General features: G+C 38.0%; 1 protein-coding gene across 1 annotated transcript; it reads left to right on the plus strand.

The window, feature by feature from the left end:
- Positions 1–4352: 4352 nt before the first annotated feature.
- Positions 4353–17163, plus strand: LOC121950913 (fibronectin type III domain-containing protein 7-like). Its single transcript, XM_042497033.1, is given in 14 exon segments — positions 4353–4409; positions 4932–4950; positions 5916–6173; positions 7862–8122; positions 8682–8939; positions 9530–9784; positions 10352–10606; positions 12359–12424; positions 12427–12615; positions 13816–14073; positions 14522–14776; positions 15321–15587; positions 15686–15715; positions 17132–17163. Coding segments are annotated over 14 exon segments (2460 nt in total).
- Positions 17164–23377: the final 6214 nt, after the last annotated feature.

Raw genomic sequence — 23377 nt, forward strand, 5'->3', positions numbered from 1 at the left:
ACAGTCTGGAGCTTAGCATTTCAATGACTCATGTTGAATGCGTAACAAGTCATTTTTAGTTCATACAAATGTGGATACTATCTGAGGTCTTACCATATATTTTTTTTTACTTTTCAATACTAATCCTGTGACATAATTGCACAAGAGCACTCGTAGAATAGCTACGACATTAACATAACCACAGTAATTTCAAAGTAAATTTCTAGAAGGCAGCATTCTGGAGAAATTCTACAAATAATAAATAAAAACTGGCGACCTAATTTTTCTTAAAATAAATTATCTCGGATCATATTGGTGCATAGACTCATGTAATCCCCAAAACTCAATCTAGCTTTTCAAATAATACAAAAGGAATGTCCCACACTGATATCAATATCGGAACAATTCTGGATATTGTGCAGACTAATTTTAAATGATCAGCAGCACAATTTTTTGGAAATAATGATTCTTCATGAAACAGAAGCATGTATGTATGACTGAAAACTACAAGCCAACTTTGGATCTAAGGTTTCATTCCCTCATCACAACACTAGATGTTCTCACACCCAACTCATCACATACTGATGCTTGATCAGGCTCGATGGTCCTATGCTTCAAAATGTGACACTTCAGGTACTTCTCTAGCGTCAGTTTTGGACGTTCACAAGAAATTGAGAGTTTGATACTAGAACTACTTGGTTAGGAGTGATAGAAAATCATGGTTTGGGTTAAAAGTACATAGATTTTGGCCTTACGCCACCACAAACAGCAGTCTCCTGGGTCAAAGTCCAGTCCTGTGTTTGTTTCTCCATCCTTCCACCATGACCTCATCCTCATGCAAACTTTCTCACTCTTTATGCTACATCAGCTGATTTGAGTGTGTAGTATTGCTGCGGAAGGACATACTTTGGAATTATTGAAAGCCAGGTGAGTTTCATATAGATGTCAAAGCGTGACTTGTGCGTCAGTATCAGATGCTTAGGGTCATGACCAAATGTCAGTATTTGATGAGTTGGGCAATTAGAATGGGATGTGAGGTAGAAATAATTTTCCCAGATAAAAACAATCATAATTAGGAAAGAGAGATCATTAACTCAATACCTATCAGCAGCAACCCTGACACATGGAAAACTGTTGGTATTTCATCTATTCGTGATGGTCATATGACGATTATCTCAGTCAGAGATATCTTCTTTTTCTTAATGGTATTCCTGTACTCATCTGGAGCAAGGGTCTAAAGACTTGACTTGGATTGCAAAGTGTACAGTGAAAATAAATTGCAGAAAAAGCAGCTTTTCATTGGCCCCACCTACTATTAGACCTGCAGGGGGTTTAGGATTTTTCTTTAGTTCCTCTCTGTAAAGAATTTTACTGTTGGTTTTTCTTTGTTGATTTAGAGGGATGTCAACATTTTATTAATAGTGAGCTTTAGTGAGTCCTGCCCTTTTTATGCCTCTTCGGTGGTGACAGCCATGGCCAGAGGCATTATGTGTTTTGGATTGTCCATGTGTACATTCTCGTAATGCATTATCTCAGAAGGAGGGGATTTCTTCAAAATCAGCACAAACGTCCATTTGGACTCAAGGATTAGATTTTAGTGGTCAAAGGTCAAGGCCGCTGTGACCTCACAGTTGCTAAAACTTAGTAATTCAAGCGCAAATTATGACACATTTTCAAAAAAAAATCTAAAAGGAATGATGAAGTACTGGCATTGTCCAAAAGTTCAGCCTTCTTCACTTCCTCTCCCTGGACAACAACCAGGACAGGGAGCCTCCTGTTCCTCTGGTAGTCCTCCACATGCTCAAAGTTATGCTGATGTTCAGCTTCAGGTGTTTGTCATTGCAACATGTGACAAAGCTCTCTGTCAGTCCTCTCAATCCTCTGTAAAAAATAATCTCTATGGGGCTTCTGGTGGCTCAGTGGTTAGAGTGGGCCGTTGGTTTGATTCCGGCCTCGGTCCTTTGCTGCATGCCAACCCCTCTTTCTTTCCCCCTTTCACACTTGTGCTGTCCTATCAATTAAATGCAAAAAAACGCCCTAAAAAAAGTACAGAAATAATCTCTATGTGAAGACAGCATGTTTCTCACTGGAAATTATTCACTGGAATAATATTTCTATATAGTAATAACTTCAGTTTTGCCCAAAACATACACTTGATACTTTATATTAAATGTCTTCAAAATCTTCACTGCATATATTATGTGAGTTTTAACAAACATGGATGTAAACTGCAGCTTGACTGGATGGTCGAGGCATACAACAAAATCAATTGCATAACTCTAGTTTTCTAAATGTCCTTTGGGGATGTGAAACACATCGAACCAAACTGAAATTCAATGCTTAGAGCAGCCTGCAAGTCCGATCTGATGGCCACTGAGCAGCCCCACTGAAGTCATGGAGGGTTAAGGCTCAAGGGCATGTCAGTGGTGAGTGTCCTCGAGAATTTAGTGGGAAATGTACCAGTCTCCAAAGATATTCTACCAGTAAAGTATTATTATTAAACTTTACCATTACTCAGATGTGGGGGACAGAACTCGTGTTGTTTAAATGAACTAAGAACAAATAGTTTTCAACACTAATGTGGACTCATATCAGTGTTGATTCCTTTAAAGGTTGAGTTCAAAATTTCAAGTCTGTTTTAAAATAATACTCACGTGTATACTGAGTCAGTTTTTGCTTGCTGGAAATCAAAAGACTCTTTCCTAATGCACTTTTGCAGTTTCAAAGTGAGCAGTGGAGGAGAAAATCCAGTCCTCATTCTGTGAAAGAAGAGGAAAATTTGCAAAAATCAATTAATTTGGAAGAAATTCACCGTATCTGACTAACTTCAGACAACTTTAAAATACATTTTTGCACGTAAAGACAACTGTGGATTTCATTGTCATGTCATTTCCGCTGAAAATTTACGTATGGAAATGTGAGAACTGTACACAGTCTTAACTTTGGGTTATTCATTCTTTGTTAGTTGTTTCCAAAGATTCTTTAATGTTGTTAATGTCAAAATTTACCACACAGTAGAGTTACGCTGCATAATCCATATACAAACAATTTGACTGGAGATTTAGAAAATCTGACCCTGTTACTTTTTTTTTTCTTTTAACATTTTTTTTTTGGCTTTTTTGCCTTTATTAGATGGAACAGATTAAGCGTGAAAGGGAGAGAGAGAAGGGACGACGTGCAGTAATTTGCAGGATTTGAACCCGCGGCTTCTGCAGCGAGGACACAGCAACTGTACATAGGCATAGAGGTGCCTGCTCAACCAGGTGAGCTACTGGGCGCCCAACTTTTTGTTCTTAGCACTCTTTTAAAGCTGTGATCATCTCAGTTGAATGTGATCATCTCTTTTTCCTTTCGGCCTTAATGCACAAAAGATTTGATGTGTGATCCTCCCAGCCTACCTTCATAATACACACCTGACGCAGATACTCTGCCACTGGGGAGAAGAAAAGCTATTATAATAATGCCGCCTTTGTCACTTCAATTGGAACTATGTGCACGCTTGTTTCTATACATATAGTAATTCTAGAGAGTACAGTAAATTTCCTTGTAGTAAAGCATGTATGAAGTTACAGTTTTCAAAAAGTGTGCTGTGTGTGGTTACATAAACTGGCTTGTTTTTGCTGGTTTGATTCGTTGGTGTCGTGATGAAAGTGACGTTTTATTTATATTAGTGAAAATAAATAAGTGTTGTACATGTCTGATGGGAACCTAAGCAACTGTCTTCAGATGCAAATACAAACTTTGTCATCCAACCAACAGATTATATCCGCACTGAAAATAAACAAATCTGTGTTCATAAATTTGTAGTCGATAAATTCAGGACAAAATAATTAATGGCTTGAAAAGAGGTCACAGCATATAATGGAAGTGGAATCCAGGAGAGATCAAATATTGTTTGGATCAAAAAGATGTAGGTCATCATTTATCACATATCAAGTTATCTTTTTTTTCCATGTAACGTGTAATAATACCTATTTCTCAGCTAGGATTGTGATAAGTTTCTTCCATGGACAAAACATATCAGAACACAAGACAGGATAAAATTTGCCCTATTTGTGCACCCTAAAGACATGGTTTTCAGAAGAAAAAGTTTATAAGAGTTATTGTTTTTTGATCTACGTCCTAATCATCTAACAAAGATACTTACTCTCGCTCTGATAGGCCCCCTAAACACCCCTGTGGGGAGGAGTTACAGCCTCTGGGCTCTTTGGTATTTGCTGAAACAATGAAGGACCTGTCGTTCCATCTGAGAGAGGGAGGGATAGAGAACAAAAAAAAAAAAGTCAAAGTTAAGCCTGAGCTGCTTCCCTGCAGTCATTTTGAGAAACAGCATCACTCATCTCGCCTTCAGGCTGCAGGAAAACGCTGACGGCATGAGAACACTACAGTTAAAGATGCTGAAACTTTTGCTTTTGTTGACCTTCACAAAGGTAAGAGATGATGATTTTCTCATCGTACTCTGATTATCTCTTAAACGTTTTAACAAAAAGACAATGCAAAGAACACATGTAACGTCTTCAGAGTAATTAGTTGGCATGTTTTCTTATCTTTGCTATAGTTCATATTTTACATATCCAGATAAGAACAGTGTATGGAGGCAGGAGTTTTATGAACACAGGCTCTTTTGAGTGTCACTGCTTTCAACAAGTGCGTGTGGCATGCCCAACCTTAGCTCAATAGACAAATTCATTCGGACCTGAAAGAAATACCTGCGCTGTGACCAGTCCTGAAATCTGTGTTGAGTGAAGGTAATGTGCAGCCTGCTGCCTCTCATGCGCCAAGAATATGATACAGGCATTATATCCTGAGGCATAATTTGCCTCAGGATATAATGTGAAATACCAAAATTTTAGAAAGATCTTCTTGTTTTGAACATGCTGTATTTCCTGTTGTGTATCACCAGGTTATCTCCGCATTTCATTCATTAACTTACCATGTTTTGTCATTTTCAGATTTGTGCTGCTCAGAATGGTAAATTATCGTCTTCTACATTTGTTTTACCGAATGATGATGTCAGACTGTTTCAATGTATAGTATACATTAATGGTAAAGTCCCATAAGAAGATTTATATTCTCTTAAAAAAAAGCTAAAAGGAATACTTCTACTACTTCCCCCAAATTAACATTTGTATATCAATGTTGAATTTGCAAAGAATTTGTTTTTTTTACATGCCTCCACAGTAAACAAAGAATCCAAAAACTGAGAAAATTATTGATTAATTGAAGTGATAGGGGTTTAACAAAATACAAAACTATATGAAAACATTAATTTGCAAACCCTCACAGAGGTTAACATGACATTGCTGACCATAGGAGCAGCTGGTTTGTTTGTATTATTGTGTGATTTTGGTGTTTTTAAGGGTCAGTTCAGATTCACCAAAGTCACACAATAACACAAACAAACCAAGGACTGAGGCAGCGGTAGACTAGCAGCGTCTGCGTTCAGCGAGATAGAATTACTGTTTTTGTCAATGGAGTCTGGCTTTGAAGAGGGCATAGATCATTTAAATTTTTGATTCAGTTCCTTGTTGGAAAGTTCTGTCTGTTTGGGAAGTACTGAGCATACGACTGGATACAGGACACATGGATTGTTGTAAGAGTTTGTTAAATGGATGTTTTGATAAAGTTTTTGCTTTTGTGAAACATGGACTTCTATGACTTCAATTCATCAAGAATTTTCTCAGCATTTGGATTCGTCTTTAACTGTAGAAGCGTGTGGGAAAAACAACTTCCTCACAAATTTAACATTACACAATGCAAGTTATTGATATAAAAATTGTCATTTGGGAGGTGGAGTATTCTGTTAAGGCATCTTTTCTGAAATGATCCAAATATACAAATTTGCATTGCCAGTTTTTTTTTAATCACAATATAAAATCATCACCTATGAATCTTTTGAATGTATTCCATCATTGTTCTCTCTCTATCTTCCTCAGACATCCATCTGTCAGTATTTACAGTCACATCTAAGAGTATGACGGTGCAGTGGAGCGGCTACACCGGTGCCAGCTCCTACAAGATCACAGCTACACCCAAGAGCTCTCCAGAGCAGCCCGTCTTTGCTCAGTTCAGCGGCAACTCTGTGATGGGCTCTGTCAACTCCCTGTCACCAAACACAGTGTACACCATGCAGCTAGAGGCCATGGACAATGCCCTCAATGTCCTCAGCAGTGCAGAGACAGAGGAGACAACAGGTCAGTAACAGCAGCAGAGAGAGGAAAATGAGTGCAGATGCTATTTTACTGCCCATGAAGACAGACTTCATGTATCTTAAATTTCCACAGCAGTAGAAGTCCGCAGATTCTTTACTTATGAAAAAAGTAGCAACACAACATAGATAACTTTACTATCATTGTATGATTATAGTGATGCATCAAAATGGAGCTAATTTTAACTGCCTTATACATCATTAGTTTATTTAAAGCAATGCATCATATTTCAAGAGCTAAAAGTTGATTGACAGGATATTGATCTGCACCTATTTTGCTAAATGATTAATAATTACCTTTTCATAATATGCCAACCATCCTCTGGTTACTGCCTGCCATAAGGATTTGCTGCTTTTCTCTGTTTTATATCATTATAAAGTGAATATCTTTGGGTCAGCCGGACAAAACAAGACCACAATGGCTTCTGGGAAGCTTTTATGGACATTTTTTTTTACTATTTTTGTAGTACATTTGACCAAATAAAGAAAGAAATTCCAACCCTAACTTGTAAGACCTTATGAAACTAGTAGCTGTAGCTTTCAAATAAATTTAGTCAGATAAAAAGTACTATATTTCTTACTTAACTGTGGTAGAGTAAAAGTATACAAACTCAAGAAAATTACAAATATGTCATACTGTATCAAAATATAATACTGGAGTAAAAGTACTTTTCAGCACTACGTTTATAATACATTTTTATGTATATGCAAAATAGAGGAACAGTTTTAGAGTTTTAGAGATCTAGCAAAGACCTATTTTTGTCTTTTTTTAGGGGGACAGGGCGATCTTTAGGGGGAGATAGCAGGTCAACAGTACAAGACACACTGAAGTGGTACACATCCTCTGAAAGCTGGGAACACGAAGATGAATTTGATATCCAGCTTAGTATGGTGTGTTATGTTTTTCTATTCATAAATCTGAAAAAAACATTGTGTTTTGGTTGGGCGCCCATTCAAACTTTGAACGTTTAGAGTGTATGAGGGCTTAAAACATTTTGATGAAATTATATGACGGCCATTCCTGTGCTATATGGCTCATAAGTTGTTGTGGCAATTTTTTGGTTGATACCATTTGTTACACTTTTTGATGTCTTTCTCAGACATTCACAAGACATTCTATGAACTCTTATCTTCCATATTGTCAGAGTTACTTTAATCATTGAAATTCTGTTAATCCTGTCATCACGAGGATTAACATGTTCATTATTGTTATTCAAAAAACAGACTTTTAGCTGACTCATAGCACCTCACTGATTCATTTAAAATGCATTTCAGTTCGTAAATACAATTTTTTTAGTAATTTGTTTCTAGCAATTTTGTATCTATGCTTTGTCTTAAAATTTGATCAATTATGCAATCTTTGTTTTTATTTTTCTTTTTTGATGTATGATTATTGTTATTTAAGGGGGGAGGTATTTCCATAAGCCATTGTTGGCTTTTAACTTCCCCTACACAATGTTTAATCTTAAAAAAAAAAAAAAATCTGTATTTTCTTTACATACGTTACGATAAATAAACAAAACCTTAGTATTTTTGACCACTCAACTCTTGATAAAAATGGTCAAAAATCTCAAGTACTGTAAAGTACTGTGGTTGTTGATAAAATTAGTGTATTAAATGCATTTTATTTGTCATCTATTTAACTGGTTTTACTTCTATCATTTTGTTCTCCAGCTCCCGAAGTCCCCAGCATTGAACAGGCTTACTCCAAACACAGTGACAGCATCACTGTGGAATTCACAGAGGTTTCCGGGGCAACCAGTTACATCCTGAGGGCACAGTCCGAGATCGGTGATTTCTTCTCTGAGACCGTGGTGAGCAACTCACCAGGCACTGTAGTGCAGCTCCAGCCCTACGCAGACTACAGTCTGAGCGTCATGTCCGTCAACTCTGGGGGGAGGAGCCAGCCTTCGTACCCTATCGAGGCCAGGACAGGTACAGACGAAAAGTCTTTATGCTAGAGTCCTGAGATACTTCACCAAGTGACTTAAGGATTTCAAATACTGACAGAAGATCTTAGATTATCTAAATTTAGCTGTTAAGATCATTGAAAATGATTTTGACCACCACAATAATCATTTTTCTCCCACTTTCACTCATTCAGACATTTCATTTTAAAAGCAGTTTAGTCAAGATGGTAATCAGTGTATGAAAGGTGAAACGCAGCTTTTCTGTTGTTCCTGAAGGACAATAGTTTGTTGGTTCACTCCGCCGGCCATAACGGCGTGTCTTTTCACTGCCCATTGTCAGAGTCTCTGCTCTTTGCAGCCAAAGCAGGAGGGATGAAACTGTATCCAGGCCTTTGCACTATACTATTCTCATAATATGAAAAGTGAAACCATGAGAATTGGGTTGTCTCTTTTCCCGAAGGAGTAATGTAACATAATCACAGCGAAAGTTTTTCCATTTCACACCTCTTACAAAAAACATTCTTGAGTAGAAGTAAGAAATCAGTGTGTTTGACCAACCCTCTTTCCTCTGAACCCATCTGTAGTTGTAATGGCGCCCAAATTGAACACCACCTCTCCTGACAACGGCACCATAATTGTGACTTGGACCCCGGTGGAGAATGCCGTCAGCTACATGCTGTGTATCATCCGGGAGAGCTCCAGCTCCCGTTTCAAACTGAACACCAGTGACACCATGGTGACCTTTGATGGCCTTGAAGCAGGGACCACGTACTGTATAAAGGGCACAGCCTGGGACTCGGAGGGTCGAGCTGGAGACGACCTCACTGTCTGCCAGATCACACGTAAGCATGACAAGCCTACGCTTTTACACAGAGATTACATTACGGGGCCATTTGCGAAGTCCCTTTATGATTCCATTACATTTTTGCACACAACCAAACAACAGTGGCATCATACCACTCCTGTGTGTGATTTTAGACAGCATGCCGGCATTACTGAACCAAAAGAGGCATGTCGGGCATGCTAAACACAACAACATTGTCCTCTTGTGTAACATCTAACATAAGCATTGCCAACACTTTATAAACAATAACATTGTTATTGACATGTTATGCCAATAACAATCTTTTACCTTCCCCGTTACATGGCGTCCTCGTCCTCTGCTTGGGAGGTAAGGAGTATCCAGATCATATGGTTTTCCCAATTTTCAGACATTCTCACTTGTTCATAAATACAGTTTCTGCACTGTTACTGCCTTTCGTGGCGGCTTTAAGGTGAGACCACTCTGTCCCCCCATTCCGCAATCATACCTTACATACAGAACAACAAGACAGCATAACGGCACGATATTCCCGCCTTTAACAGGCAGTGTAAAAGGGGCTCCTGAATGTAGCAGATCTTGTTACTCATTTCTTTCTGGTTTTATTTTCAGGCCCTCCAAGTCCCGATGTGATCAATGTCCTGGTGTCTCAGGGTCGGTCTCTTTGGATCACTGTGTACTGGGTGTCAGTGCAGGGAGCTGAGAACTACATCGCTTGGACTACTAATGGTTACAACTGTACTTCAACACTTACTGGTTTCTGTTACATCACATCTGTGGAGTGTGGCCAGAACAACTCGGTAACTGTCGTAGCCTACAACAAAGCTGGTCCCAGCAGCCCCTCGCAGCCAGTACACTACATTACATGTGGGTATATCACACACAGCCACAGCCAAGCACAACATACTAACTAGCAAATCAGACACAAACTCCTATGTGTTAAAATAATAGTTTGACATTTTGGGAAACACACTAATTCAATTTCTTGCAGAGAGTTAAAGGAGAAGATCAACACCGCTCACATGTCTGTAGCATAAATGTGAAGCTGACTTAGCTTAGCTTAGCTTAGCACAAAGAGTGGGAACATGGGGAAACAGCTAGCATAATTCTGCCCACAAACAAAAGCAAATTTTGACTATCAGCACCTCCACAAACTCACAAATTAACATATAATATCTTGTATGTTTGTAGATTTTCAAAAACGCTGGTATCGAAAAATATTTGTCTCTATTTTTTACAAAATACCGTCCGATTGGTGGTCCACTGGAAGAGGAAGGACTTCACTTCTATATTCAACTACAAAAAAATGAGTGGTAACAGTCTATGATGAGAGCTATTCTCATGTAACTCTCTTCAAGAAAGCTAATTGCATATTTCCCAAAATGTTAAACTATCCCTTTAACAAGTGATGTAAAAGTACTCTTTCTCTGACAGATCCATGTCCCCCAAAGAACATCTGGGTGGAAGAGCCCGAAGCAGGCAACTGCTCCGTGGTGTGGGACGAGGTGCCACTGGTGGAGTACTACATAGCTTTTATAAAGAGGGATGACGGGACTGAGAAGTCATGCAACACCACTGAAACCACCTGCCCATTTTCCTGCATGTGTGGCTACACCTACCTCACCACCGTCTTCCCCTACAACCAGGCCGGCACCAGCCCTTACTCCCATGTCCGCAACTACACCACCAGTAGGACCAGAAGCACCCACATATAGTGACACCACCAATGATTGCTCCATTAACAATTTAAAGGACCATACCAGTGATTTTGCATTCTGATATTTAAAAGTTTCCATTGTGTTTACTTTCTATTACAAACACAACTTTTCCAAAGTATGCCATTGCTACATCTAAAATGTAACCTGTGGCTGCTCAACAGCACCCCTTTAAATATAAGAAACGCCCAAATCTACGTCCTTTTTACACCCCACTTGTCTTCTTGATTTGACTTGCAAGCTTTTTGGCAGCTAATTCTAAAATCTCAGATGATGGGGCTTCCCTTAATTCTTTACCGTGGCATAGTTGTGAAAAACAGATCAAATCCACAGCAGGTATTTTTAGATGCCATGACAGGTAAAGAGCAGGGGTAATTAATACTGTTTAAATGGCGTCATGCCACTTAGGTGAGCCACCTCTCCCACAATGCCAGTTCGCTGGAAATAAGTAAACAGGCATAGCTTTGTAGGACACATGGCTCAAAGCCTGTAGTAACTGTCACATGTGTGTCTTCTCTGATATGACAAGTCAAAACTTGAACATGCAAATCTTTAAGCAAATCAGGTACCTCTCATTTCAAAGACAGAGACCTTCCAAGGACAAAAAGCACACAATTTACAGCCTTAAGTAGAGCAAGCAGACTAATATTTAACAAAGTATAAAAGGCAAAGACAAATACAGGCAACTAACAACAAGTGAGCAGTTCTCATTGGTTGAACAGGACAGTGAATTCACAAGTGGGAGCTGCTTTTGCTATTGTTGATGCCACACCCCCTGCACCAAAATCACATCAAGAACCAGCCTGGTTTCTGTGTCCCCCACAGTTCAGCATCCATGTTTGACACACCAGACTTTCCACCAACTCCAATGTAAACCCAGCAACTGACTAAAGACCTTAAAAGTCCTCTCAGGGTGAGTGGGAGAGAAGCTGGATGGGTCAAACAAACGCCGGACTGTGACCCAGAAGAGCAGTATTCGAGACCAGCAAACAACATTGTTTGCGGTGTTTGTGGCACTCAGTGCTTGGCGTTTTTTAGCATCACGCCACTGCCATTCCCGCCACATTCGTGTCACTCAAAGCCAGATGCTTTTGGGTGACATCTAATATCTTTTCCTAACCCAAGCAGTTCTCTTTGCTTTACCAAACCAACCCCTTCTTACTGCCGACCCTTCCTGTGTCAACATACAATGCAAAAGGCAGGCCCCAGTGTCATGTTAGTAACACACAGGGCCTCTGCCCAAGAAATAAAAAACGACGAAAAGGGATAAGATCACCTTGCAGGAACAAAAAAAAACCCCAAAACAGCTATCTCTTTAAGTTATGAACATAAAAATCTCAAAGTACTGCATTTATCAGATGTAACAAATCTAAGAAAAAAAAAAATCACAAATTCAGTTCTTTAGGACAAAGGCCTCAACTATGTTAAGAGTATGAATCCAATATGCCTCAGTGAAGAATTGTGAGTGACACTGTCAATATCTAGGAAGAGCAATTTTTTTTTCTTTTCTCCAGATTTTTACTGACGCTGAAGAGCCATTTTTGGTCTGTGCATAGTGCAAAGCTTTAGTAAAATCCATGCTGTCTGTGAAAAAAAAAAACAATGGCAGAAAAGTGAGAAATAATTATTTTAAAATAATTATGTAAAATCATCAGTATGGTCCTTTGCACAGTGTTGATTATCATTCTCATCTGTTTTTTGTATTTCTCCTCCCTGCCTCTCCCAGTTCCTTGTTGCCCGCAGGATGTTAGCATAAAGCTGGTTTCTACAGAGACCCTGGAGATCATGTGGTCACCGTCAAAGGGGCCGAGCTGTACGAGACAACGGCAGCACAGACCAACGATGTCATCCACTGTAACGACACAGCGCCAGTGTGTGCGCTGTCAGATCTGAGGTGTAACACGGCCTATTCTGTGACCGTCACACCTTGCAGCGAGTTACGAGGATGCAACCGCACCTGCACACCACACACACATGAAACAGGTATTATGGTGCTATTTAGAGTGATATATCTCACTTTGTAAACACACACTTAACCACACGAGAGAAGGGAATCGAGAAATTCTCTGAGAAAGGATGATAAACCTAAAATTCCAGAAATAATATTGTATATATATCTGGTAGATTACATGATTAATAAAATAGCGCCTGCACAACAAGTCAATCCAATGATCTTCGTCTGGTCAAAATGCAAACTCTTTTTTTTTAAGGATCCAAGTAGGTTGAGTAGTATGTTGTTTCTTGATAGCCTTTCACCTATGTGATGTTGTTTGTAGACTGTCGTCACTCTCCTTCATATAGTTTGACATTTTCTCTACAATAATAACATGATAACATTGATACCAATCTCATGTCTAGACAATTAAGACTGGAAACAGCAGCTGGCCTGCCCCTGTTCAAACCTCTATAGGGAATTAAGTGGGGATTTCTTTTTACACTTTTACATTTTTGTTATATATTATCATATATTAATAATTTATATAATAAATTATATAATGCTCCATCTGTGAACTTTAGGGTTGTTGGTTTGTGGACTTTGCTGCGTGGCCATGCAAGAATATTTTTCTCTCCCAGTGCTAAGGAGAAGTTTGACCACTTGGTGGTGATGCTAAGAAAGAAGTTGATTTTTCATGACTTCAGTATTCAACAAAATAGCGATGAGCCTAACACAAGTGACCACAAGGCAATGATGAAAACGTGTTTCATGTGCAAAGGTGAAAGACGTCGGCACTGGACAGCACCAATCCTACAAACACATCTAAAATCCGCCAAAAACTATATGTCTAATCAGGCAACTGTGAATTGGTGATTAGGTTTCAGATGAAACAGCTATTATGTCCACCCATTCTCTGCAGTTCCTGTGCAAGCACACACACACTTACACGTCATAGGGTACATACACGGCACAAGCATGCAGCCAGGAATCTGACTGGGAACAGAACAGCTGGTTATAAACTTTTACATATTTTTTCATTTAAAGATAACAAGATACTAAAATGCCCAAAGGAACTTTAAGGTCCAGTGTGGAGGATTTATTGGCATCTAGTGGTGAGGTAGCAGAGCTGAAACTTCTCCTGTGTGCCAAGCATCTGTTCTGGGCTACTGTAGACTCCATGACTGTAGACATGTCAGACTCCACGAAAGAGATAAAAGCGGCTACTACACTTCCTGTCTGTCTTGCAGCGCCGTGTGCTCCAGAGATTCTGAATACTACGCAGACGAACAACTCCACATACAGAGTCCTCTTCACTACCCCAAACACCGCCACTACGAATTACACCATCAAAGCCATCGGACGCTATGAAACACACACCTGTCAGTCACGAAACAACCACTGTGACCTCACACATCTGCCCTGTGGTACAATCTATGAGGTCATGGCGGTGGCCAGTACAGCTGCCGGGCAAAGTCTACCTGGATTCAGTAAAACTTTGGAAACAGGTATGATAACATGATGGGATAAAATCAGTTTTATTTATGTAGGCCAAAACCGTGCTTGTTTAAGACGACCATATGCTACGGTCATATTGAGTGTTTATTATCTGAATGTGATTTTAACCCCTTTTTATTATAAACTGAACCCCTTAATACATATGTTTGACCATTTTAGTTATTTTGAAAATAAAACAAAACACTGTGCCAGCAAACAGTATGAAATCATGCAAATGCCAGATAAAAACAAAGGAGTTAAATGCTGATTCCGCAGGTAATAACAGGTTTACTAGCCTTCTTGCAACAAGAATATGAGTTTAGATATATTATTTTTAAATTGTTTTATCAACAGATGAATGGATGAGAAAGCATCATGAGGGCTAGCGGCAACTTAATATTCTCATTATGCATCCATTCACTCCTGTATTGATTATTAGTCTATAATTCACTCCCGAAGGTCCTTGCTGCCCCATGTCTGTGAACGTGACCCAAGTCACCCAGGCTATGACCAACGTGACCTGGACACCTGGCAGCGGAGCTCGCTCCTACATCACCACCTTGGAGTCCTCACGCGGACATGCTAAGTGCCACACCCTGGACACCCACTGCCTGATGGGATGCATCACCTGTGGCACAAACTACAGTGTCCATCTGGAGGCCGTCAGCAGCACAGGACACAAGTCAGAGTGCAAATACCGCGGATTCTCATCCAGTGAGGACGAACACATGCAAGCACGCACACAAAAATATACACAAGAAAGTCTGCTTGAGAGTGTGAGGCAAGGGGTTAATGTTAGAGGAATACTTCATCTACAAAATGATTGTTTATATGTCAATTAATCACCCCATGTTACTATGACATGTATGTATGCATTTTGATATTTTTGCATGGCAAATATTATTGTAAACAAACTCAAAGGATTGATTTTTTTTTTTTACTTATATAAATTATTAGTATTAAAACTACAAATCAAACTTTTGGTAGCCAACTAGAATAATAAATCCAGCATTTCTTCTTCCCACTTTACAGTTTGCTGCAATAAATATTACTGAGGTGAGATTAACATACTGAAAACTCAACAAAGTTTTCCTTTGGGGACATTTTTGCACTTGCATAAACATAATAAATCTCAGTGTTTATCACAACATATATTAATGTAATCAAAAAAAACATCAGCAAAATATCCATGACCACAGAAAAGGGCCTTGACATAAATAACACCACAAACTCACCATCTAAAAACTCATCCCTGTAGGTGCCTGCTGTCCAGCGAGCGTGAAGCTCTATCGCAGGGGCAACAACAACTCCCTCAGGGTGTTCTGGCGCTCTTTTGGCTCTCAGATGCAGAACCACACAGTAGAGCTGTACGGGACGGGAGCAAACTACACCTGCATCACAGCTGCCGGCAGCAGATACTGCGATATTGAGGAGAAAATGTGCGGGGACGTCTACACAGTAGTGGTGGCACCAGTGGGACAAAATGGGAACATAGTCAGCTTCTGTCAGCGCAGGACATACTCAGGTGAGTCATGAAGTGGATGGAGTGTGTAAATGGTTACTATTACACATTTTAATTTGTGGAAGCAAAATGTATTGATGCTTTTGTTGTTGTATTCTTAGTTCCCTGCCCAGGAAGTAATGCTGGTATGAGTAAGTATCCTTTAAATTTCACATTTTCTGTAGCAGCAGTTAGAGGGATAGTCGGATGAGGAGAATGATAACACTCCAACTGCTCTCGAGTTATTCCAAAAAACTGCTGAGGTTGGTTCACTAACATTTAAAGACAAAAAAGGCAGTATAAAACTGTCAATATTGTTTTCAATGGGTTAAGATGTTAATTCAAGTTTACTTATTAGCATCTAGTAAAATAAAATTAAAACAGTAAAATTACAATGTTTTTAACTGTTTTCTGCTAAACTGTAGTCTTTTTCTTATGTCAGTTCTGACTCTTTCTCACATTCATGTGAGATAACATGCGATAAATATTGTATCAATATCAGACATTTTTTTGGGAGTATATATGCTTCTTTCTTTATGGGAAATTAAAAAACATATCAAAATAAATCAAATTAAAAACAGACATTTTGGTTAAAATAACATGATTTATATGTGTTATATCATTAAACCAACGTATTTCTACACTTAATAAAGCACTGTTCCTTTACGTGACATTACAAAGAGGAAATGACATCATTTACAAGGTTGAGAAAGACAAATTCAAAGCCCGAACTCAGCCCGAACAAAACATCACTTAAAAAGAAACGGTGGTGCGTTGAACTCTCTGTTGTATTATGCAGCCAATGCCTTTAAATGCTGCCAAGCATAATTTAGTTCAATTAAGATGGGCTTTATTGGCATGAGAAACATACATTCACATTGACAACAATAAGGAAAGGTCTGCAATGATTTTCTTTGCATTGCCCTGGTTCATTTGCATATTAGCTTTTTCCATTACATTTGGGATTACTGCAGAAAATAAGCTCTTATTATACTTAAGTGTTTTGTTTAGCAAGATAATCTTAACAAATGAACATCACTTTTTATAAGCCTAAATGTAATAGCCAGAGGTAAAAAGCTAATGTTAGGCTATAAATGAACTACACCACAGTTGCATGACTTTAAAATACTACTACAACAAGAGTGTAAAGTCATGTTGAGTAGATGATAATGCTGTAGTCTCTTAAATCCACCTGTTAACAACAGTCTTTTTAAAGGCACATAAAAGCCTTAAAATTCACAAGTGTGGTATTAACTTTATATTTTATGACGTAGAACAAAGTCTCTTCAGCTTGTGTCAACCACACACCTTATGTCAGGCATCTAGGCAAAAAAAGCCATGAAATAAAATTCTGTTTTTGGTTATGCCAAAAAAAAAGGTCCAGTTTCAGCAGTTTCTATGGAACGACCCGCCCCCCTGTTTCCAGTCTCTATGCTATCAACACCTTGCTGTAGTTTCAGATCTAGCATACAGAAGGTGGATAATTGTATACAATAATATATGCTTTTAAATTGTTATTAAGTTATGAGCTGTTAACGCGCTGACACCTTATCTGTTTTCTTCTTAAGTGATCTCTCGCGGAAGGCGAAGCGTGGATTAATAACGGTAAGTTCATTGTGACTTCACTCCCTCCAGATGAGAACACACCGTCACCCTCAGAGCACTTGCAGTTATGTAACAACCTGAGACAAACAACAATGTGCTTTCCTTCACATTACACTGTTTTGTGATTATGAAAAAAAAAAAATGTGAAAGCTTCTCTCATAGGACTCATCCATTGTGCGACTTCACAGCTTGAAGCATATCTTGTGACAGCATCACAGGCATCCATAGAGTGTCTGTGCCTATAGTCCGCTGGTATAACAATAGGCGTGAATGTGTGAGAACATATAGTGTATAGACAAGCTCAGGTGAGGCTGATCTTTATCTGTCTTTACCTCTGGGACATCTCGGATATGCATCTGTGTATAAAACATGGGAATAAGAACAAGGGGAACGTGACTCAGGTAAATGAGGATGGACGGCTGCTGCAGCAACGTGACATCTTTTTGTGTCTGTGATGACAGATAGGATGATGGATATTTAATAGCCTGTGACTCAGTATGACAAGGCTGTATTTTGCTTTTTGCATATAAAGTTTCCCTGAACAACCACTTATTGAGCATGACGAATCAGTGCTGAAGCTATGATGAGCTATAACCGGTTTTCTCTCTCTCTCATCTTTCTTCCCTTGCAGTAAACATTACCCCCCCCCAGTACCACCCACCCAACATGAACAGAAGACTGTGTTTACACCACAACACCTCTAAAGATCCAATACACCCTGATGAAATATCACTCCTGTTTAGGAATGTAGGAAATGTCGTTTTTGCTGCTGTTTGCGAGAAACAAAACAACACAAACTGTTTGATACTGAATAAATGTGAAGAACTAAAGTTAAGATGCTGAATCAAAACCATAAAATATATTTAAAAAGTTTTTTATGCCTTTAAAGTAAAGCCAAAGACAGACAGGAATAAAGGGGGGATGACAGCAAAGGACTTGAAATTGAACCTGGGATGCTGCGAAGGCCTCAGTCTGTATGCAGCCTTATGAGCTAGAGGTCCCCGCTAAAAGAGGACTTCTGAATAAATAAATGTGGGCATTTATCCAATGTTTTTGCAAAAATGTTGTCTATATTCTTACTTTTTTAAGTATGCTGCATGTACATTTTGCTCTCCGATGTGCATCTCCTCATGTTAAATCAGATGTCCTTTGATAGGGACTTGATGTAACCCCAATTTGTAATAACATCCATCAAAAATGAAGAAGAAGCAGAAAGAGAAACTTTACATTGAGCCTCCCATATAAATATATCATGGCAAATAGTTATTTTCTATTAGCATATTATAATATGACGTGCATCATGTAATGTGACAAATTACGAACTGCTCATCTGTTAACTTCCTGTCAGCTTTTACAGTAAGGTTACCTTTAATGATCAAAGTGATCAAAGTGCTTTTTCATCGTTAAGCTAGTTACTTCACTTTTTAGTTAGCTTGTACATATTTATAGTATACTGTTAATTTAGTGTTTCTGAGTACTGTAATAGCAAAGTTTGTCAGTCAGCTAGCCCAGCTAGTACCTAAAATGAGGAAACATGTTGTCAACTATAGAAGGAGGGCTTTCAGCTCTAGGGAGTTTTACTGCTCGCTATCAGAAGACGGTGAACATAAGTCATGTTTTAAGCGCCAAGTGTAAACAAAACCATGACGACCTCACAGTAGCTATGGAGATACATGTGAGTGACAAACATTAGTTCATGGTTTTCTACTAAACAATTGAGGTGATAATTTAAATGATCAAAAACACTATATACAAAAATCAACATAACGTTAAATACTAGGGATGCACAATACAGATTTTTTTTGCAGATATCCGATGCCAATAGAAACAATCAATTTGAACCAAAAACCAAAAACCAATAGATATATCCACTTTTTTGCCTGACATAATTGTAATGATCATTGATCGTTGAATTAACATTGTATTATACATACTCTTACTGTGATGGCCCACTAGCAGTTGAAGACATCAAATACAAAGCTTTTCAAAGTATACAATGTTTATATAATAATTCACTGTGCAAAATAAGAAAAATAAATCAACTTAGGATTTATGTTTTGTGCAAGTTTACTTTGTCAATAAAAAAAAAGGTTGTGATGTCAGCAGACCGATGTACACTGTCTTGTGAAGTCCCGCAGTAAAGCTCGATTTCCACATAAACTTGGCAGTGCTTTTCCTCATTTTAGTAGCCAGCTAGGCTAGCTCAGGGGCTAACTTTGCTATTTAAAGGCTAAGGTGATGATCAAAATGATTAAAAACACAATATACAAAGCATTATGGTAAATACTGTTAACAATATGCACAAAGCAACTTGTGAAAGTGAAGTAATGTTAACCAACTTAAGAATGAAGAAGTACTTAAATCAATAAGGTTGGAGGGCAGCTTGTAACGTTACTGTACAGTTGACATTAAGTAATCAGAATTGAAGAACATAAAAGGGAAATACATCACTCTACACTGCGCAAGCAGAGAATTGACAAACAAAATAAATTTAATATAAGATGTTAGGACTTCTCCAAGTAGATGACCACCGCAGGGCGGCCATATGAAATGGCTCGGTTGTAACGCAGTTATGTGACCCAGAAAAGGGTCACAGTTAAAAGTGGGGCAGCAGGTATCGATCTCCTTAGCCTGGAGTCATGCACGTAGAGTCCTGTGGATGATATGTCTGATCAAATTGCTGCAGATAGATTCGGTGTTACCTCTGTACTCACTGTTTTCTCTCTGTTGACAGACGACAACAATAAAGCACATCGTTTTGGCATTACCACATTGTGTGCTGTCAATCAACTTGTGTGGCGTTTTCTTTATCAAGCAGAAGATGTTTTGTTCAGGTGTGTGGGATCAGATACATGAGCTAAATTAAGTCACCCAAAAATAATCCAGAAATGAATCCATCAGAGAAACTTCCTAAAATAGGTCCTATTCATTCATGACATTTGTTATTGAATCGCTCATGGGCTGACTTTCACTGAAAGGCGTATAATTGTCCCATGTGTCTGTGTTTGAGCTAACTGTATATTATACATTCTAGCGGTGGATGATCAGACTAGCAATGACAATAACAACAACTCTATCGGCAAAAGAGAAAATCTTAACATGCTTATTATATTTTATACCAGCTAATGATTTGATTACTTATTTCATTGTAATATGTAGGCTTGAAATTCAGTTGCACACTATCATATATGACCTACAAATCTTTCTAGGGTGGTCACAATATACAGGTGCAACAAGCCTGACATTACAAAATGAAACATTAATGTAAAGATAATAATAGCACCTGTGATTATATAACGTAAATAATGCAGCACCTCTGAGATAATTTCTGTTTCTTCGTGTTCTTGCTTTGTTTCACTGCCTTAACTCCATCTGGTTGCCTTTTCACTATCCATTAAGTGTAATTGTATGTTACGTACAGTTATAGTTACAGACTCAATTTCCACCTTTCTACACTCACATTTATTAATTTGCCAATACATAGACTAAATGCACAATAAATGTTTAAAAAAAAACTTTAAAATTAAATTGATTGATTTTTTTCTCCCAATTTTAAAGCATGATAGAGACTGATAGATGAATATAAACAGAGAAAAATATGTTTCATATTTAATTGTGGCAGAATTAACCTTTGTAACTGAAATGTTAGCAGAAACTAACATTTTTAATCTTTATCATTCTTGAATCTTTAGAATATATTGTCTGGGGATAATGAACGTCTAAAGCAGAGGACAATGCAAGATCCATAACCTAGCATGAGTAAAGAGAAAAACATTAGATAAAATCATCTGAGGCTTATTCTCTTAAGTGCAAAACATGTATATAATATATGATGAAGCACAACAAAACTATGCATTAATTCTTGGGTTTGTATCCTGTTTTTCTGCTATTGATCCAAAATAACAGATGGTTAACATGTGATTTGATTTAGGTACAAAAAACACTTGGATATGGTGAGGAAAAGATCATGTTCTGACTTAAAATCTGCTGGTTTGGTGGCACTATCCCAATATCCTGACAGGAGACACAGCAATGACTCACTAAATCACAACCAGTTTTGGTTTTTTTTTTGGTCTCAAATGGTGGTCTGTGGCTTGGCAGGTACCTCGCCTCGGTGATTCATTGTTTACCTTCCCCTACACCTCAAAATGTGAAAGTCAGCTCATGTACTATGTCACTTTCAAAATGTTTGATATTATGATATGTAGAAAATTACAGCTCAGGCAATGTCCCGATGCCACCTGGTACTCATCAAACCAATGTGCACTGTAACATCTTACTCAGCTGTGTTTGTGCTGCTGCTTTTATCTTTGCATAATCGTGATAAATTTTCCAGATTTTAATGCAATAGTCTTTGTTGTTTGGATTATTTCCACACTGTTAAATACCCAGTACAAAATAGATGTATGACTTCCTGAATGCATTCAGTTTATTCCCCACCCAAAAGGGCACATTGGCCAGAAATCCCAGAGGTGGACTTACAAAACAATTACTTGGCTGGATTCACAAAATGCAGAATGTGTCGGACAATAGCTAATCGACACTTAGGTGGATACATTTCACCATGATAATTTGCATGCTCACAATGGGACGTATAGCGGGAAGAGCTCAGAGAGGAGACAGAGGGCTGGACCTATTGTCAGCAGGTCTCACACTGCAACATGCACCAGGCTACCACATCCATTTACGTAACACCCTCAGGAGAATACAAAGAGCTTAAAACCAGGATACGGTACATATTATGAACAGAAAAACCCTGTAGCCATTAATGGTAATATAGGGACGAGACCAAAGTGGTTTGTGGTTTCAATATCCTGGGTCCCAAAATTCTTTGAAAGGTATTTTGTATCCAATCGTCATATGAAGCAATCCAATTGTATCTATTACAATTTCAACATCAGAAAAGATATCGAGAGATCGACTTTATCAGCTTTTAGTTTTGGACATCACATACGTTTGTATATTGTATCATAACTACTTAAGCAACCAGCAGAATACAAGGAACAAGAGATTTAAAGGGAAACAGCACATCAAAGGCAAAATGAAGAGCAACAGTAGACATTTCGGTCTCTTGTTTATATTTCAGCTTTTTTAAAGTAATACTCTTTTCCTTTTCCTGAGGTTTTCAATGGGGATTTTCACAGATAAAAGGTAAACTTGAGCTCCATTTGTAGATCAAAGCTTTTCACATGACGTGAAACGTGTTCGAAAAATATTTATCAAGTAGTGGAAAGAAACTGAATGTATCGCTTAAAACTTCCTTTCAGTATTTATCTACTGGAGTGCCTCAGGAGTCAATCATAGGGCCATTATAATTCTGTATCTATGTAAAAATCCTTATGCCAATGATACTTTTATTTATTTATTTATACTTTTATTTATCTTAAATTAGTAGTCTATTCAAATGCCAAAGGCCAAACAGTTTTGTTTTGGCTACATTTACAGCTGTGCTTGACTTTCAGGAGATACGTTTTAAGCATCTTCTTAGTTCCTACATGCTGTTTTAACAGTTTATTATGAGTATTGAGATTTCAAATACTTTATCTTGAGGTGGGCAATATATCAAATATACTTGATGTACTGCAGGTTGTTCCTCATGGGATGTAAAAACAATACATCTAATAAATAAGTTTACAGCTGTTTAAGGGAGATTGAAAATATTAACTATGATGATATAGCCTAAAAATATTGCGATGTAAATTTTTAAAGCCATATTGCCCAGCCTACTTTACAGCTGTGTTCAACCTTCAGGATATATGTTACATGCATCTTCTTAGTGTTCACTTTATTTATTTTTGGTTTATAAATACCTTGTTTTGGTAGATACAACTTTAACACAAAATTATAAGTAGACGTTCAGCCAGAGGAAATACTTCCAATTAATTCTTCCTGTGAATAACTTTGTAAACAATGTTTTGAAAAGTGCTTCAGGAATAAAGTTTGCCTGCTTTTTAATAACTTATTGTTTAGTGTCTTTAAACTGCTCCTAAGTTTTGATGTACGATCTTTCATAGGATTGTAATTTGTGATTTTACTTTAGAGTTTATGTGCCTGTTTTTTTTTTTCAAATTGCTGATCTTTTTGTGATATTACTGAAATCAATACAAAAACAAATTCCAATCAAAATATTATCAATACAACAACCACAAGATATTTTTTTTCAACATGGCACAAGTCCTGCAAGGGCAGCTACTATTCAATAATGAATA

The sequence above is a fragment of the Plectropomus leopardus genome, chromosome 12 (assembly GCF_008729295.1).
Source record: "Plectropomus leopardus isolate mb chromosome 12, YSFRI_Pleo_2.0, whole genome shotgun sequence".
Lineage (NCBI taxonomy): Eukaryota > Metazoa > Chordata > Actinopteri > Perciformes > Serranidae > Plectropomus > Plectropomus leopardus.